The 19,910-nt window shown below is 39.9% G+C and overlaps 1 protein-coding gene across 12 annotated transcripts in view; it reads left to right on the plus strand.

Annotated features, from left to right (window-relative positions):
* The window catches only part of DOCK9 (dedicator of cytokinesis 9), a 377,316-nt gene that overhangs the window by 351,051 nt on the left and 6,355 nt on the right, over positions 1–19,910 (plus strand). For 8 of the 12 annotated variants that reach the window (XM_053665376.1, XM_037151687.2, XM_053665379.1 and 5 more), the window contains exons 46-51: positions 2,481–2,603; positions 3,235–3,348; positions 4,003–4,038; positions 4,900–5,046; positions 8,443–8,653; positions 19,063–19,253. In XM_053665376.1, coding sequence (XP_053521351.1) covers positions 2,481–2,603; positions 3,235–3,348; positions 4,003–4,038; positions 4,900–5,046; positions 8,443–8,653; positions 19,063–19,253 — 822 coding nt within the window. The remainder of the gene's footprint in view (positions 1–2,480; positions 2,604–3,234; positions 3,349–4,002; positions 4,039–4,899; positions 5,047–8,442; positions 8,654–19,062; positions 19,254–19,910) is intronic. The other 4 variants (XM_037151681.2, XM_037151685.2, XM_037151682.2 and 1 more) reach the window with 1 other exon arrangement.

A 19,910-nucleotide genomic window follows, 5' to 3' on the forward strand; every position in this document is an offset into this window, starting at 1 on the left:
TTCTTCTTCTTAGATAAGTCCCTTTAACATTTCCTATAATAAGGACTTGGTGATGATGAACCCTTTTAACTTTACCTGGTCTGGAAAACACTTTATCTGCCCTTCCATTCTAAATGATAACTTTGCTAGATAGAGTAATCTTGGATTAAATCTTGGATTAATCTAGGTTCTTGCTTTTCGTGACTTTGAATACTCTTTCCGGCCCTTCTTGCCTGTAAGGTTGTTTTTTTTGTTTGTTTGTTTGTTTTTTTTTGAGAAAGAAATCAACTGATAGACTTATGAGAACTCCTTTGTAGGGAACTGTCTCCATTTCTCTTGCCCCTTTTAAGATTCTCTCCTTATCTTTAATCTTGGGGGATTTAATTATGATGTGTCTTTATGTGGTCCTCTTTGAGTCCAGCTTCCTTGGGACTCTCTGAGTTTCCTGGGCTTATATGTCAATTTTCTTTGGCAGATTGGGGCAGGTTTCTTTCATTATTTTTTCAAATAAGTTTTCAGTTTCTTGCTATTCCTCTTCTCCTTCTGGCACCCTATGATTCAGATGTTGGAATGTTTGAAGTTGTCCTGGAGCTTCGTAAGCCTCTCCTCATTTTTTTGAATTCTGGTTTCTTCATTCTGTTCTGGTTGAATGTTTATTTCTTCTTTTTGCTCCAAATTATTGATTTGAGTCCGGCTTCCTTCCCTTCACTGTTGGTTACCTGCATGTTTTCCTTATTTCACTTTGTATAGCCGTCACTCCTACCTTTTTTTTTTTTTTTTTTTTTTTTGCTACCATACTCAATCATTTTTGTGAGCATCCCGATTACCAATATTTTGAACTTTGCATCTGATAGGTTGTCTACTCATTGCTTAGATTCTTTTCTGGAGTTTCAATGTGTTCTCTCATTTGCGCCATCTTTCTTTGTGTCAGCTCACCTGTTACATTGTGAGGGGTGAACCTTAGGTGTTCACCAGAGCAGCGCAACCCACATCACTGGGTTGTGACACTGTATGTGGGGCAGGGTCAGAGAGGAAACTAAGCTGCTTGTTCAGCTTTTGCCCTGCTTTCAAGAGACTGGCAGTTTATCCCACTACTACAACCCTACAGGTTTCTATAGACAGAGGTTCTAGGACTTTGTTTTGCCCACAGTGGAACCCAGGGTTGTGCAGTCTGTCTCTCTCCCCAGTTGTTGCCTCCCAGTTTATCTGCACAAAAATATGAGACCTCCCAGTCCATCCACTGCCGTCTTGCCTGCCTGGTCCACCAGCACCTCTTTCTGGTCATCCTCTCCACCCTGTCTGCCTGTCTCCACCTCTTCTACCACTCTGGATGAATGTTTCTTCTTTAATTCCTTGGTTGTTGGACTTCCATACAGTTTGAGTTTCTGACTGTTCTGGTTGTTTTTTGTTTTTCAATTTGTTGTTGTCCTTCTTTTAGCTGTGCAAGGAGGTGGGACGTTATCTACCTACACCTCCATCTTGGCCAGATCTAGTTTAAGGATTTTAATAGAGGCATGGTGAATACCCAAACTTCAGTAAATAGAAATCTCCAAGGGAAGGTGGAAAGGATTTTGGTGAGGCAGGCTTAATGCCTACCACACACCATCACTGAATTATCCTGAGATGTATAATTTGCATTGAAGTCATGCTTAGTAACTCTTCATGTCTCAAAATTGATATCATTCCTCAGAAAGGAAAAATTGTTTTTCTAATTATATTTATAAAAAGAGAACTAAGATTAAATATTGAGAGCCTACATGAGGCTATAAGTGTTAGTTTTTTCCTTGTAGTTAACTACTACACACTTGTACAATGTGACCCTTCATTTCTGCTTGCAAACATGTTTGGAAAATGGCTCATTAAAAAAGAACATAGTGCCCTGGCTGGTGTGGCTCAGTTGGTTGGGTGTCATCCTACAAATCAAAACGTCACTAGTTCTATTTCCTGTCAGGACACATGCTTAGGTTACAGGTTAGGTCCCCAACTGGGGCACGTCAGGAAGGCAGCCAGTCAATGTTTCTCTCACATTGATGCTTCTCTTCTCTTTCTCCCTTCCCCTCTCTCTAAAAATCAAAATTAAATTTAAATAAAAGAACATTGTTATGAGTTGTTAACAAGTATGGAAATTAATTTAAAAAATACTCCATATTTTGCCCTGGCTGGTGTAGCTCAGTGGATGGAGCACAGGCTTACGATCCAAACAACCACAGTTCGATTCCCAGTCAGGGCACGTGTCTGGGTTGCAGGCCAGTTCCCAGCAGGGGACACAGGAGAGGCAACCATACATTGATATTTCTCTCCCTCTTGCCTTCTCTTTTCCTCTAAAGATAAATAAATAAAATCTTTTCTTTTAAGTTTCAAAAAATAAAAACAAAAAATACTCCCTATTTTAAAATTTTCCTCCTAACTATTTTAATCAGTTATGCATTCTGCAAGGAATACAATGTCATTTTCCTTATATAAACACTCTTTTCTGGCCGATGGCCTTCTTCTTTGATCAGGATGTGCTCATGGAGCTCCTAGAACAGTGTGCAGATGGACTCTGGAAGGCTGAACGCTATGAACTGATTGCTGACATCTATAAACTCATCATCCCCATTTATGAAAAGCGGAGAGATTTTGAGGTATCTGAGTGGTTTGTTTTTTCCAGTGTGTAGGGACAATGGAGTGACAAATGTCCCCAGACTTTCTTACATGCAAGAGAGCAGAAAGACCACTGTCAGAGATGTGCAAGTGGTCTCTGACCCTCCACTTGGTGATGGAGGTCACCATCCTCAGAGCCATCGGTCATTGTACACACAGGCCCCACCTCTACACAGACCCCAAATCTCAAACAACAAAGATTGATAGTTTTGGCACTCCACTTTTGAAAGGCTTCCAGGAACAATTTTATGATCACCAGGTGCTTTTTTTTTTTTCTTGTAACACTTTGTTGCTCTACCTGCATGGGAAAATAAAGGACTAAGAACATCATGATAAGACTTTACTATCTCTAACATTTCATGTTAACTTGAAAGCAGAATTTGCTTACCACATTGTGGAAATTTGATGGGTCCTTATATGCAAGCTGGCCCTTTGGATAGGAAATATTGCAACTCAGAGATGATCGCTAGTATTTGTACAATCAAAATAATTCTTGATTTTTCTAAAACCTCAAGTCCAAGGATTTTTCACCCACATGATCTCATTTGTTATTTTTAAATTGATGTTACTAATTATAAATAGGAAGATATGGGTTTTTGTTCTGCTTTCCAGAGGCTAGCCCATCTGTATGACACTCTACACCAGGCCTACAGCAAAGTGACTGAGGTCATGCACTCAGGCCGCAGGCTCCTGGGGACCTACTTCCGAGTGGCCTTCTTTGGACAGGTGAGCCTCCTCTCTACTCTGTAGGCTGTCCCAAGTCCTTTTTTATTTTTTTAACTCCATAAAATTGTATTTTATAAATTTCCTGCTGCTTATAATTGCTAATTTTATGAATTTGTCATATTTAGTATGACTGTTAGCTTTCTCAGTAGTAAACTTTCTGCTTTTTTTTCTTCCTATTTTTTCTTTATTACTTTCTTAAGGCAGCGGTAAGTTCTCCCTCCATAAGACTTTCTTAGCAGCATCTTTGGTACTTCATGTGGTTTGCAAGTTTCTTTTCCAAGTCTGTATGTATCTGTCCAGTCATTACAGACTCCAAAATAATTAACAGTTTATTGCATTTACAGAAATAAATCATCTGTGTCCTCATACATCTATACTGCATGTTTTAAACCAAAGTTAAGACTCTCTGGTTTCTTTTATCCCTGTGTGTTTCTATGTCTTGTAATATAATATCTCCACAAGTATACTTACATTGTAATATTTCAGAATCCCTATATGAATGGGTTAATTTAAATTTAACTGAACATTTAACCTCCAAGTCTCTAACATAACTAAATGATATAAATTATAATCCATTTATTTAGAATGTGTGGTTTTCTATGAGCATTATATAACCTTATATTTATCCTGTTATTGTCTTTTATAACTTCATAGCAATACCAGTTTACAGACAGTGAAACAGATGTGGAGGTAATTATAGTAAATGCTTAATAAGCATATAATGTAGTGAAATTACTGCACCTAAACTCTTATTTTGATGTGGGCTTTTTTTGTTTCATATGAGCTTGCTGTTTTTGAAACATATACCGTAGTTTGGGCACCATTTTTCCTCTTCCACTTTAGATGAGAAATGTTTTGTTTTAATTTAGTTCAAATATTAACCCCAATCTGCACTTATAAATTTTCAACCTTTTTCACTTCCCATGCAGTTAGTTCTAAGCCTTGTTTTTATTCAGACATGATTGGTGCTAAAGCATTATAATAATGAAAATGTTGGTGATATGATACCATATATGACTAGTAATAATGAAAATATTTTCTGATATCATGCTACAGCCCTTGAATATTTTTCTCATCAGTATAGCAAAATAGAATTTATACAAATTTTACATAGCTTTTGCTGAACCTATTCTAGACCTATTTATGCCATAAAATCCTTTATAAGTGGGAACATTCAGGAGAAGGGATGTGTGTGTATTTCTGAGGCCTGTCTCGAGCAGGCTGCTGAGCTCTGTTTCTTGGGAATGTGAAACAGGCTTGAATCCCATCATCAGACTTCACCGAGAGAACATAGTCTTAAATCTCCAATCTTTCATTTCACTCAACACTTAATGATAGCATTTTTGAATGAGTTTGCAATTGTGTGTTTTTCCTTTATCTTTTACCCAGACTTAATGTTATTATCATTTTCCTTCCTATTTGAAAAGCCTGTTTACTTAGGATTTTATGTTAAAGTCATTTCTCATTTTTTAACCCTTATAATACCCTTCCTGGGTGGTAGCCTTGGGCTTGTATTTGGTGATAGTTCTCTAATTGTGCTGTATGTCACAGGGATTCTTTGAAGATGAAGATGGAAAGGAGTATATTTACAAAGAACCCAAGCTCACACCTCTGTCAGAAATTTCTCAGAGACTCCTTAAACTTTACTCAGATAAATTTGGTTCTGAAAATGTCAAAATGATACAAGATTCTGGCAAGGTATGACTGTGTTTGGAAACATATTATGGCAATATAATATCATTTTGATTATTCATGATTGACCATATGTATTCATAAATGTGAATAGGAGAAAACAAAGACCCAGGAAAAAAAATAAGAATGGTTGGCCTTGAGTGGCAAGTGTGTAATTTTCTTCTTAATACCTTTTCTTTCTGTGCTTTCCAGATGTCCTTCATTAAGCAAATTTTTATTTTATAATTTTAAAAAGACACTTATTTACAAATTAATGTCTGAAAGAATATACCCTTTTTAGTCTAGTTATTTAGAAACTCTGTAAGAGGAGTGTCCAAGGTTCTGTTTCTCACAGCACTTCTCCCTTGCTCTTAGCACAGGCATATCTACCTGACACTTTGACTGATTGTTAAATGTATGGACAGAGGGACCAGCAGATGGACACATCAGAAAGTAAACTAGCCAGCACACATTTGTAGAAATGAGATCTACCTTCCATATAGAGAGATTGTATTGCTCTCCTGAAGACCATTTCTAAACCTGCCTTGTTTGTTCTGTACATTTACGAGTGTGTGTCCATCCCACTGTCTTCAGGATATCTCCAGAAAGTTAGATATCCCTTTGCCTCCTGAAACTCAGGCCAAAATAGAGCTCCTGTTCTTTGCATTAAAAATGCTTCCCCTGCCCTGGCTAGTATAGCTCAGTGGATCGAGCATGGGTCTGCGAACCAGAGGATCACGGTTCGATTCCCAGTTAGGGCACATGCCTGGGTTGCGGGCCAGTTTCCAGCAGGGGACGTACAAGAGACAACCATACATTAATATTTCTCTTCCTCTCTCCTTTCCTCCCCCTCTAAAGATAGATAAATAAAATCTTTTTAAAAATGCTTCCCCTGCTCAGTTTCCAGCAATGATAAGCTCTCCTTCTTTTAGAGTCCCCAGTGTCTGGAATCTGGCTCCTTAGAGCCCTTCATTTCCTCTGGAGAAGAATCTTCTACTCTCCTGCCTAAGTGGTAGGGAGGAGATAAAGAAAGGGGTGATTCTGGATTCTGGATATAGGAGACAGGCAGAGGCTGAAGGTCCCATGTTTAGCCTGTAGCCGATCACCTACTTGCCTTATGTTTCACTCTGTACCTCATTTCTATTTTCCACTGACACTGGTGACTGCATTTAGACTTTCTCCAGACCAGTTTCTCCAGTGAACGTTCTATTCTCTTATGGGGCGAGGACTAGGGAAATGAACCTGGAGTTTTGCTGCTTCAGATAGACTTTGGGCCATTTGCCCTGGTTTCTGCCCCACACCTCTTCTGGTGAACCTAATCCTAGTGCTAGTGCTCCAGAGATATCAGTCCCTTCAGGCTGCTCTAACAAACACCATAGACTGGCTGGGTTATAAACAACAGAGATTTGTTTCTGACAGTTTCGGAGGATGAAAGTCCAAGATCAAGGTGCTAGCAGATTCAGTATGTGGTGAGGTCCTTCTTCTTGATTCATAGGCAGCTGTCTTCTCTCTCTGTCTTCACATGGTGGAAGAGGTAAGGAAGCTCTTTGATGTCTCTTCTGAAGGATACTAATCCCATCTTAAGGGTTCTACCCTCATGACCTAATCACCGTCCACCTTCTAATACCACCACATTGGAGGTTAATATTTCAAATTGTGAATTTGGGGGGAACATAGACATTCAGTCTATAGCAGCAGGCTTCTCAGTGATGCTCTGACTCACTTATTATCCATCTCTGTCAGAACTTGGATTAGAACTGCTTCTCTCTGTCAAATCAGATAGCACACCTCCATTCACCTGCCTTCCAGAAATTTATTAAAGTCTCACATCCACAGCTGCCTTCTGTCCTCTATTCTTGGTCCTTGCACATAAATTCTATATTGCCATTTTAACAGATTCACAGAAAGGAAAAGGGATAAACACAGGTCATTGGTCTATGTTTAACCAGGAACCTCAGTACAACTGTATTAAGGCCTACTTTCTTCCTAGGTAAATTACTCAGGTCCAATTTGCCTTTCTCTCTGAAACTGAAACCTTTGTCTGGGTCAAGTTGTGGCTTGAAAATTATAGCCTATTCTCAAGACTCTCATGTATTCTCCTTCTCCTTTTCATATGTAGTCCTTGATGTAACAGCTGAAAGACTTCCTAGACCTTCTCTTCCCTTAATTACCAGTCCTCCTTCCTTCTACTGAGATACATGTACAACTTTGAAAATGAAGACTAGGGAAATACCACTAAAATAATAGGGAAGAATATTCATTTCCACTGCTTTAAATTGTTTCTGCTAAAAAAGTGAAGTTTAATAGGTTTGAATACAATTACAGTGATTGGCCAGATGGCCTTTTCTAAAATAGAAATAACTCATGAATATGTATTTTCTTAACTTCGAAAAGTTAAGGCATTTTCACATCTGTTTTCATTTTTCTTTATAAACGTCTCTAAGAGAACAGTGGTGCATGATAATTTGAGACCAGTAAAACTATCTTGGCTATGTTTGTTTGCCTGTGCTGATGCCAGTCTGCTCTCCAAGCTCTGTGAATTCCTTTTGTGTCCCCTTTTATTGTTCTAAAAACTTGAATATAATTTATATGTGCAAAATTGATTTGTCTCCCTAATATACTAGCTTTGGGTTTCGTATGGAAAATGCCTATGTTTAATTTTCTAGCATGTCCCAGAAGTTAAAGCACCAGTAATTCCAGAAATGTTCTTTTAAAAGCATAATGTGCTTAGTTAATCAGGAACTAAATTTATATGGTTAGATTAGTTTTAGATTATTAGGTTGTACCCGTATTTGATTAATTCATCTACATTCTTTCTACAGATTAATTATAATTTGGGGACCTTGGTTCTGAACATTTTTACTGAAATAAACATTTCAATATTATGAAAACATAGTGGGGAATTAAAATTTTAGATTAAACAAGACTAAGAATATCACAAGTAAATATAAAATGTGATCATTGATAGTTTTTGGTTCAAACACAAATAGCTATAAATAACATTCTGGGGACATTTGAGAAATTTTAATACAGACTAGGTATTGGGGTATATTAGGGAAATAGTGTTAATTTTCTTAGGTATGATAATGTATTTTGGTTATGGAAGAGAATGTCCTCATACTTAGGATATGCTGGCTGAAGTGTCATGATATATACTACTTACTTTGAAATGGTTCAGCTAAAAATACTTTGTGTGTGTATGTATTTGAAACAAATATAGCAAAATATTAGCAGTTGTTTAAAGTGGTAGGTATATTCTTTGTACTATTTTTTTCAACATCTCTGAATTTATCTAAAACTTTTACTAATAAAAAGTGGGAAAACACAGTTTAGGCATGCTTTGAGGGAGTACTTAAGCTAGCACCAATTTTCTATTTTTATTTATTTATTTATTTATTTATTTATTTATTTATTTATTTAAAGGTCAACCCTAAGGACCTGGATTCCAAGTATGCATATATCCAGGTGACACACGTCATCCCATTCTTTGATGAAAAAGAATTGCAAGAAAGGAAAACGGAGTTTGAAAGATCTCACAACATTCGCCGTTTCATGTTTGAGATGCCTTTCACTCAGGCTGGGAAGAGGCAAGGTGGGGTCGAGGAGCAGTGCAAACGGCGCACGATATTGACAGGTATGGTTTCCCTGGCTCCTCCCTTTAAGAATCAGATCTAGATGGCAGCCTGGACACCCACCATAGAGCTCTCTAGAAGTGATCCAGAAGCTTCTAGAATTGGAAGTTTCCTTCAAGCTTAGTTAATTTTCCTCACAAATCCATTTCAGCTTAACATTTATCAAATGCTTGCCTTGGAATAGTCATGACATTTTTCTAGTTCTCTGTTTGCATTTTCTTCTACCAGACCAGAAGTTCATATTCAGTCTCAGGTCACTTACCATTCTTAGAATCTGATGAAAACAGTGGTCATTTACCTCCTCAGAATGCTTCTGCACACAATTTCAGGTGATTTACAGACTCCTTCTAAAACCCACATGGACCCCTGTTAAACCCGTAGCCACCAGCTCAAGAACCCCTGCCCACAGTACTATATCTTCCTTACAAGAAGAGACCCTTTAGTGATCTCAGGTCCCATCATGAACCTGCTCAGAGATTTTAAGCTGGGTGAATAAATAGGACATGATGCTGGATCCCTTCTACCTGGTGTCTGAGAGCAGTTGATCAGCCTCAGCTTAAATGCCTCCAGTACCAGAAAGCTCAGTATATTCAGAAGCCACCTATGCAGCTCTTGCGGAGTTTTAATTATATTTTGGTACTGTTTAGCCATCAGTCAGCCATTCTCAAAAATATTTTTGCACTATTTCCCAGTTCCTGATCATTGCAGAACCACATTAGAAGTGGTCTTTACCTTCTTTGGGAGGTCAGCAACATGGCAAGGATAACCTAAAATAAAACAATTTGACCTAAAAAAAATCAGTGGAGAAGCCTATTCAGAAGGTCTGGTGTGTCTATATGCACAACCTAGCCACATTCTTCAAAGAGTAGCCATAGTTGGATTGAACCAAGGAGGCAACCAGTTACCAGTCTAGGAGTCAATCTTGTCAGTGTTTCATTGGGGCGATCACATGGCACATTATAATAAATAAAAGAGCACTGCTAAGGTACAGTATTTCAGGTGAGGCACTGCTCTCACAATTGTATAATTCAAAGGTGTGAATTCTGTGGGATGTTATTTCTATCTCAATAAAGCTGTTAACAAAGAAAGTATGTCTCATTATAAAATAGCTCAGAACAGCATATTACAGGGAATTTTTACCCTTTCTATGAGGGAACTGGGCTAAAAGGTAAAAACTGTATTTTAAAAAACCTACATTCTTTTTTTAATCCTCACCTGAGAGTATGTTCATTGATTTTAGAAAGAGAGGAAGAAAAAGAGAGAGAAACATTGCTGGAGAATAACATTGATCAGTTGCCTCCCATACACACCTTGACCTGGGATTGAATCCACTACCTAGGTGTGTGCCCTGACTGGAAATCAAACCTGCAGCCTTTTGGTTTATTGGATGATGCTCCAACCAGTTGAGCCACCTGGCCAGGGCAAAAACTTAAGTTCTTAAAAAATGGTTCCTACTCCTGCTCTTAAAGTAATAAAATAACATGTAAAGCACACAGTATTGTCTCTCCCCTATATGTCATGAATTGTTTTTCTAGTGGACACAGTAGCACATTCTTCTTTTTTAAAAAATATATTTTATTGATTATGCCATTACAGTTGTCCTATTCCCCCCATTCATTCCCCTCCATCCTGCACACCCCCTCCCTCACCATTCCCCCCCTTTCATTTATGTCCACGTGTCTCAAGTTCTTTAGATTCTATACTATTCTTGTCCTCTTTCCTATTTTCTACCTACCGTCTCTGCTACTTATTCTCTGTACCTTCTTCTCCTCCCAGTCTCCTATTGCTAACCCTCCATGTGATCTCCATTTCTATGGTTCCTCTCCTGATCTAGCTGTCCTCTTAGTTTGCTTTTGTTTTAGGTGTGATTGTTAATAACTGTGAGTTTGCTGTCCTTCCACTGTTCATATTTTTTCTCTTCTTTTACTTAGATAAGTCCCTTTAATATTTCATATAATAAGGGTTTAGTGGTGATGAACTCCTTGAATTTGACCTTATCTGAGAAGCACATAATCTGCCCTTCCATTCTAAATGAAAGCTTTGCTGGATAGATCAATCTTGGATGTAGGTCTTTGGATTTCATGACTTGGAATACTTCTTTCCAGCCCCTTCTTGCCTGTAAGGTCTCTTTTGAGAAATCTGCTGACAGTCTGATGGGAAGTCCCTTGTAGGTGACTGTCCCCTTAGCTCTTGCTGCTTCTAGGATTCTCTCCTTCATTCTAATCTTGGCTAATATAATGATGATGTGCCTTGGTGTGTTCCTTTTTGGGTCCCACTTCTTTGGGACTCTCTGAGCTTCCTGGATTTCCTGGAAGTCTATTTCCTTTGCCAGATTGGAGAAGTTCTCCTTTATTATTTGTTCAAATAAGTGTTCCACTTGTTGATGTTTCTCTTCCCCTTCTGGTACCCCTATAATTCGGATGTTGGAACGTTTAAAGATGTCCTGGAGGTTCCTAAGCCTCTCCTCATTTTTTTGAATTCTTGTTTCTTCATTCTTTTCTGTCTTCATTCTTTTTTTCTTTCTTCTGTTCCACTCCCTTGATTTGAGTCCCAGTTTTCTTTCCATCACTTTTGGTTTCCTGTGCATTTCCTTTCATTTCAATTAGTTTAGCTTTCATTTATTTCTCTAATTTGTGACTAAAATCAACCAGTTCTGTGAGCATCCTGATCACCAATGTTTGGAACTGTGCATCTGAAAGTGTGGCTATCTCTTGGTTGCTTAGAATTATTGGTTCTGGGGCTTTGAGCTGTTCTCAAGCCATAATGTTTTGGTCTGTTCATGCCTGTTACATATGAGAGGCAGAGCCTTAGGTGTTCACCAGGGCAGGGTGACCCAGTTGCAGGTTTGTGACACTGTATGTGGGGGCGGGGTCAGAGAGGGGCAGTGGCGTTTGTTCCGCTCTCTCTCAGATTTATGCCCTCTCTGCCACTTTCCACAAGCAGTTTGGGGCCTCTGGTGCTGGTTCCTGGGTGTGTGGGCTTGTGTACCCCCCAGGAGGCTGTGGGTCTCTCCAACAAACTCTCCCAGCATCTCGACCCCAAAAGTCTTTCCAATTGGTACTTTCAGGCTATAATTCCCATTGCTGGGGCCCTAGCTTGAGTAGTCTGTCTCACTGTTCGCTTCTTTACTTGCTTTATTTGCACTCAAACGTGTGACCGTGGTCAGCCAGCTGCCCTGCGCCCTCACTAGCTCTGCCTGTTGCCACCCTGCGCCTGGTATCTGCCAACTGCCACTTGTGCTCCTGGGTCCATCCACCGATCTTTCCTGCTCAACCCAGCTCTGCCAGCCGCTGACTCCACCCCTCTTACCGGTCTGGCTGAATGGTTCATTGTTGTTGGACTTCTGTACAGTTCAATTTCCTGTGTTTTGGCTGCGTTTTTTTACTAAAACTTTGTTGTCTTTAAACTTGGTTGTGCAAGGAGGCACAGTGTTTCCACCTACGCATCCATCTTGGCCAGAAGTAAGTTACATTCTTCTTTAATGAGGCAAGATAGCTACATTTCTAAATGGTGTCATTTAATAAGAACTGTCAGCTTACAGTGTTCATCACTATAGTAGTGATAACCTTAAATCCGTGCTTATCCAAGGTTGTTCCTGGATCTGCAGCATCAGCATCACCTGGAAACTTGTTAGAAATGCAGATTTTCCAGCCCAGTCCAGACCTATGAATCAGACACAAGGGGTAGGAGGGGCAGTGAGTTGTGGTTCACAAGCCCTTCAAGTGATTCTGGTGCCACTCAAGTTGGAGAACTGCTGCTTTAAATAAACTCCACTCACTGATGAGTCAGGGCCAGGATTTTTTATTATGATTATTTTACTCAGGTACCATACTGATTCATGAACCGTTATTACCATAGGGTATTTTCCCTAGGCATGTTTCCGTCAGGGTTACTGTTTACCATTTTGTCACAGAAATATTTTAGATTAGATAAACAACATGAGCAAAGCTCTGTACTTGGAAGAACATAGAGAACCAAGAGTAACTCCACTCCAGGAGAGGCAAAATAGATGTAGATGTATGTTGTTGGCTTAGAAAATAACCACACTGAGAAAGTGTGGGCAATGCAAAGCTTAGGCCTTGGTCTTGCAGACCTGGGTCACACTCACTTTGTGATCTCGAGCAGGTCACTTAACCCTCTGTGCCTTAATTTCTTTATATGTAAGAGTTTTACTTTCCATCTCTAATTAAAGAACTCTGTGAATCATAACTCAGGAGGGGAAAGAATGTACATCATCTTGCTAAATCTCTCCTACCATTGAGCACCTTGCCCCTGAGGTTGATGATAACTAAAAGGAGATTGTAGTACAACACAAAAACAAGGATGTATATCAAAAGGATAAGTTACTGGGCAGCATAAAGATTTAGAGAGGGAGTTATAAAAATGCCACTAAAAACTATTATCAACCTTTATGATTAAAGATACACAGACCAGGATATTCTACAAACTTTGAACTTGAGAGTTTTTCCTCATGTTATTAATACCTCAGGTTCTTTTTTCATTGAATTGCTTCTAACCTGACCTTTGGCCATCCAAGATGTTGGGGAGCCCCAGCCCTCTGAATCCAGCAAATGCTCACTATTCTGGATAGTTCAGTCAGCTTCAATTTGTAATCATTTAAAAACCTAATAATTACCTTCTTGGCCCCTTTGGTGTATAAGACATTTCTGACCCTACCTCCCAACATGATCCCCTCTATTTCTTCTTTCATATAGTGACACATACACTGGCCTGCAGTGCCCATGGCATCATGGATGAAATATGAGACAAATTCACATGGACTACTGAGTCCTGTGAAGGAAAAGGGGTAGCACAGCTAATCCCTCAAGGGGGGAGTGCCTCAGAGTGGCCTGGCCACTCTCTCAAGGGGTGAGTGCCCCAAGCCTTGCCTAGACAGGCTTTTATTGGGTTTAATTTGCATAGGAATACAGGTACAGCTTATTAATCATTGCCAGGCAGTAAGGGTCAAACAATAGATAGCATACAAAGAACTATTAGGGCTTCTTCTGAGTCAGGGTCTATCAGCTAAAAGGCTATAAAACTTTGGGAAACAAACTCATTTTCTGCTTGGGCCTTTACTATTTAAGAGCTTTCTTAGCAAAGCAGATTTCACGGGTTTTCACATATCCTTTCTTAGGCCTAATCACCCAGGGAGCCCTCCCTTTCTAGCACCAGGGCTGCACCACCCTCAGTCATTGGTTTCAGGCTTAAGTCAGGCAGGGGAGGCAAGACAGCCAAGGAATTAGGAGAAATGAGGACTCAGGCTTCATCAAAGCCCAAGGGTGAGAGTCCATCACCCCTTTCTCCATAGCCCCTCAAGTCCTTCCCCAGGGCCTCCACGTGATCATGCCTGTCTTAGGTGGTTACCCCCTTGGGAAATCTTACCCGTCATTGGCTAACTGATCAGGCACTGGAGGCCAGTTATGGAAAAAGGAGGAGAAGCTTATCTCCTGCCAGGGAGATAAGCTTTGTCTCAGTGGCTTATTGTCCCAAGGTCGCTCACTCAGCCTTAGCCACCAGGCAGGGTGGTCCCAACAATATAGAACCTCTGGCCTGGAGTTTCTTCCTAATCACTCTCCCAGAGTCTTCCAAATCATGCCCAGACTCCCACTCAGGTTGGAAATACTCTCCTCTCTTCACTTTGTGTTCAGTCTAATCAGACCATATAATCACTCCTCAGCCTTCTCTTCCCCAGCTTCCTTCTTAAGGAGCTGCAGATCACTAGTGCAGCGCATTTATGAATAAGATGATAGCTCACTGAGTCCATCACCTAATTTTTCACCTTCCAAGCCACTTTGCTCCTTCATTTAGCCATTTGGGCAGTGATACATTTATTTTTTTTAATATTTTATTTATTTATCTTTAGAGGGGAAGGGAAGGAGAGAGGGAGAGAAACATCAATGTATGGTTGCCTTTTGTGCGATTGTCTGGTTCGCAGGCCCACACTCAATCCAGATACATTTATTAATTCACCAAAATTTCTTGAATACAGGCAGTGTTCCAACTTAACATACTAACAAAACAAAACTCTCTGGCTTGTGCACCTTAGATACTAGCAGGAGATAAATGATAAACAGTAAATATCATGCATAATTGTACCTATGTTGGAAGATAATATATGTTCTAAACAAAAGCAAGAGGAGATTGGAAACATGGAGGTGAATGTGAGGTTGCAGTTTAAATAGGGTAACTAGGGTAGACCTCATTGAAGAGGTGACATTTGAGTTCAGACTTGAAAGAGGGAGTAGGTTGTGAAAATATATAGAGGGAAAAGGAGCTGTATAAGAATAAACTCTGTATTTCACATACTTAACAACTGTAAACCTACTTTTGCCCCACCCTGCCTCTTTAAATTGCCAGTTATCATCACAAGAAGCAGTAACTCAGGACCTTTTTGCCAAGTGAAATCAGTATAATCCACAGACATCTCATAAACATCCTTGGAGTTGGTTTTTCTCTCCAAAATAGAGGTGGTACTGCACCATAACACTCAATACTATGATAAAACTAATTGTATGTGTCTTAACTTGGCTGTCAGCCCCATGGAATGTTTTCACAGGTGCTTCTTCATTATAAATGGGAAAGCTGTCATGCTGCTCCATAAAGCATGTCAGTCTTTCCCATCCAGGTACCCTTCTGGTCTGCAGGTCCTTTCCCCATTTCCCTGGCTAGTAAGCAGCAGTGCCCAGGTCTTGTCACATTTTCAAGGGAGACTTTGGTTTAAGTGGGATTTATCGATCCCAGTGTTGTTACTTAAAAACTCCACAAGGAATACAAAAGAAACATGAGACACAGAGCTGGACTTTACACTGATAAAATTTTTATAAACTAAGGCCAGTGATTGTGTGACAAATGAGGTTTTATTCGGTCGAACATTCCTTCAGCTTTGTGCAGACTTTGGGTGGCCCATTGGAACTCTGTGTTCTATGGGGCTGGCCTGTTTTCTCATCTTGTGATAAGTACTTTCTGAGTAACACCCCAGCCTCTTACTAAGTAGTAACAAATCCAAACTCACACTCTCATCTTATTTTTTCTTGTTAAGAAAATAGCTTTTAAGCATATACCTAAAGGTCAATTAGTAAATAGATGTTAAATGAGAATATTGCAGGTATTTATATACCATATAAAGCAACAAAGTAGGAATGTGAAACAGACCTAAATTAGAACCACCTGTTTCTCTGTTCATTTTTAAACTTAACTCTTTGGTGTTGATATGTTCAGGTGTCTTATTATGATAAAATAATACTGATTTTGGGGGGACAGGAAGTAAAAAACATGAGACATTTGTGGCCAAGATGGCAGCATAGGTAAACATGGCTTGCCTCCTTACACAACCACATAAAAATTACAACTAAATGATAGAACAGCCATCACTCAGAACCATCAGAAATCAAGTTGAATGGAAGTCTGACAACTACAGAATTAAAAGAAACCACGTCCATCCAGACTGGTAGGAGGCAGAATGGGCTGGTCCCACATCCACATGTGGTGAGTCAAAATTCAGGAGGGGTATCTCAGGAGCAAGGAGTCCCAGCCCTACACCAGGCCCCCCAGCCTAGGGTTCCAGTGTCAGGAAGATATGTCCCCTTAACTTCTGGCTACAAAAACCATCGGGGTTGCGTCAGTGGAAAAACTTGCTGGAGTACAAAGTAGATCCCCTTAAAGAATTCACACATGAACTTCCTCAGATTCACTCCCTCTGACCTCCAGCACCAGAGTAGCAGCTTGAAAGGCACCAGTGGCACACAGAGAGAAACTGAAATGTCTGACATCGAGGTGCAACCTGGCGGACAGCTTTCTCCCAGACAGAAAGATGGGGCAGAAACATTGTTCCTTTTCTGAACCCTTCTCTCATAGAGCCAGCAGGTTGCTGCTATATCTGAGGCTCCATCAGCCTGGCTTAACACTGTTTGCCCTACCCTGGAAATCCCCGGTGGTTCCATCCCACCCAACTTACGGCTGTTAATAGTGGCTTTTCCACGTGAATGGCTGGTCTTGGCTGATGCTTCACAACTTCCTAAATCCTTTCAAACAAGCAAGAGCTGGCCTCAGTGAGTCCCCAGCCACTATACCTCTTGCTAAGTGGCCCCAGGCACAGTACTAGCAGCAGCCAGCCTAGATTCACAGCTTGGCTTTGACTGGGAATCTCCAAGCCCAGCACAAGTAGCAACCATCTCGGATTGCTTTATAGCTCAGGCAGAATACAAGTGGTGGCCAACCTTGACCTGCACCACCCAGGAAACCCCGGGACCTGTGCACCCAGTTGACAGCTACAGACTATGTCAGAGCACCACAACCCTGCCTGTGCACAGCTAATCCTCCATGGAGGGCAGAGGTTGGTGGTAAGTGGTCACAGCCAGTCCTTGCAGATGACTGGCTAGGGTAAATCCCTCCCATTGATCTGACAACAACAACTAAAGCTCAACTACAAGAGGAGGGTGCACTCAGCCCACACAAAGGGCACACCTCAGTTACCCAGCTTGTGTGATAGTGGAGGCTGTGCCATTGGACCCTACAGGACACCTACTCCATTAGGCCACACTACTAAGACATGCACTCAAAGCAGCTCTACCTAATACATAGAAACAAACACAGGGAGGCTGCCAAAACGAGGACACAAAGAAACATGGCCCAAATAAAAGAACAGATCAAAACTCCAGGAGAAGAACTAAAGGAAATGGACATAAGCATTCTGGCAGATGCAGGGTTCAAAAGACTGGTTATAAGGATGCTCAAAGAACTTATTAGTGAGAACCTTAAGAGCATAAAAAAGATCCAGTCAGAAACAAATACACTAATTGAAATAAAGAACAATTTATGGGGAAACAACAATACAGTGACTGAAACCAAGAATCAAATCAATGATTCAGAACATAAGGAAGCAAAAACCAACCAATCAGAACAACAAGAAGAAAAAAGAGTCCCCCCCCCCAACACCAAAACAGTTTAAGGATCTTCTGGGACAACTTTAAGAGGTCCAACATTCATATTATAGGAGTGCCAGAAGGAGAAGAGAAGGAGGAAAGAAATTGGAACTCTATTTGAAAAAATAATGAAAGGAAACTTTCCTAATTTGGTGAAGGAATAGACACGCAAGCCCAGGAAGCACAGAGTCCCCAGCAAGATGGATGCAAAGAAGCCCACACCAAGACACATCATAAAAAATGCCAAAGATTAAAGATAAAGAGAGAATCTTAAAAGGCGCAGGAGAAAAGAAGTTAGTTACCTACAGGGGAGTTCCCATAATAAGACTGTCAGCTGACTACTCAAGAGGAACTTTGTAGGCTAGAAGACATTGGCAAGAAATATTCAAAGTGATAAAAAAGCAGGGACCTACAGCCAAGACTGCTGTACCCTGCAAAGCTATCATTTAGAATCAAAGGGCAGATAAAGAGCTTCTGAGACAAGAAAAAACTATAGGAGTTCATCATCAACAAACCATTATTATATGAAATGTTAAAGGGACTTACCTAAGAAAAAGAAGAAGATCAAAACTAGGAACAATAAAATGGCAATAAATACAAATCTGTCAACGACTGAATCTAAAAAACAAATTAAGGAAACCAGATCAGAGACAGAATCATAATATGGGAAGCATTTGGATGGTTGCCAGATGGAAGGTATGCATAGGGACAATGGGTAAAGAGGTGAGGGAATAAGATATTCAAATAAGTAGTTACAGAATAGCCATGGGGATGTACAGTATAGGAAGTGTACACACGTGACCCATGGACATAAACAATGAACTTACACACATGACCCATGGACATAAACAATGGTGTGGGAATTGCCTGAGGCATTCAGGTTGCTGGGTGGACAGGGGGACCAAGAGGGGAAATTGGGGCAACTGTAATAGCATAATCAATAAAATATAATTCAAGGTTTATGTATAAGAAAAAGTGAATATTTTTCATTACATTATTTGTTTTGAAATATCTCTATTATTGCGACTTCAACAGTTGTACATTTCTGGTTCACAGAATACTTTGCTTGGAATTATATTCTCACTTTTCATTAATTTTTCTGATTTGTGCAGACATTAGCATGTGATTCAAAGTTATTCTGTGGATAAAATTGATTTTTTCATATTTTTTCTGGACTTTAAATGATATCTTAAAACTATTTACTTTTTTTGCATTTCCAAAGCCATCTTATATCTAGTAGCTCATTCAAATCTCACAAAGTCCAAGGAAGGCAAGGAAGTCATGGATGAGAAAATTTAGAAAGGAACAATAAAACGATGTCTTCAAAGATACACTTCTCACATTAAATGTTAACAAGGAAACTGTCATTAAACATACACAATGATTAAAAAAACAGTATTATGCATCCATGAAATAATTACTTCTACCTCAATAAGAATAAAGATCATGCAAACTGTGGAATAATTCTGGGACTCATTCCTCTACAGCAATACACTGCTTTCCTTATGTAAAGAAGCGGATCCCCGTCATGTACCAACACCACACAGACCTGAACCCCATTGAAGTGGCCATTGATGAAATGAGTAAGAAGGTGGCTGAGCTTCGGCAGCTGTGCTCCTCAGCTGAAGTGGACATGATCAAACTACAGCTGAAACTCCAGGGCAGTGTGAGTGTTCAGGTAAGCCAGGCACCAACCAAAGCAAACAACAGGGCAACCAAGGGAAAGGCTCTTGATTTAAGTTGTTGGAAAAATTCAGGCCAGTCACACCAGCAAGATCTAGTGTAGATCTCTAGCTTTACCAGTGATCCTCCTTACCTACCCGCAGTGCCTGTGCAGTTTCTCCTGATACCAGAGGGGTAGTAGCCTTAGGGCACTCCTTCTTCCCCACCACCTGCAAAAATGTCATACTCACTAAACTGTTTGCCAGAGGCAGGAGACAGCTCTCCATGCTAACCTGATTTTTTTTGATAATTTGGGGAATTTGGGATGCCTAACTGGGAGCATTCAGACCCTTCTAAATATAAAGAAGTGTGGGTAGCTGTAGGTTCTCTTACAAAACTATTGTTTTATTGTTTTATGGTTTCTCTAAAAATTGTTATCTGAAAAAGTACCTTAAGTTTTACTCTCTTAAGGGTATATTTTGATTAACATAAATTCTTTATTTTTAATATGACTTCATAGATCAATTTTTTTCTTTGCTGGTAGCATTTTTCTAGTCTACTTTAAAAAAGTCTGTTCTTAAGAGAATATCTTTGAAACATAAGTATGTTTTCCTTCTTTGTTTAACATTCCTATGTAGATTGCAGTCCATCTAGAATTGATTTTTGCATGTGG

The sequence above is a fragment of the Artibeus jamaicensis genome, unplaced genomic scaffold, assembly GCF_021234435.1.
Source record: "Artibeus jamaicensis isolate MK-2021 breed Jamaican fruit bat unplaced genomic scaffold, CSHL_Jam_final contig_410, whole genome shotgun sequence".
Classification (NCBI taxonomy): domain Eukaryota; kingdom Metazoa; phylum Chordata; class Mammalia; order Chiroptera; family Phyllostomidae; genus Artibeus; species Artibeus jamaicensis.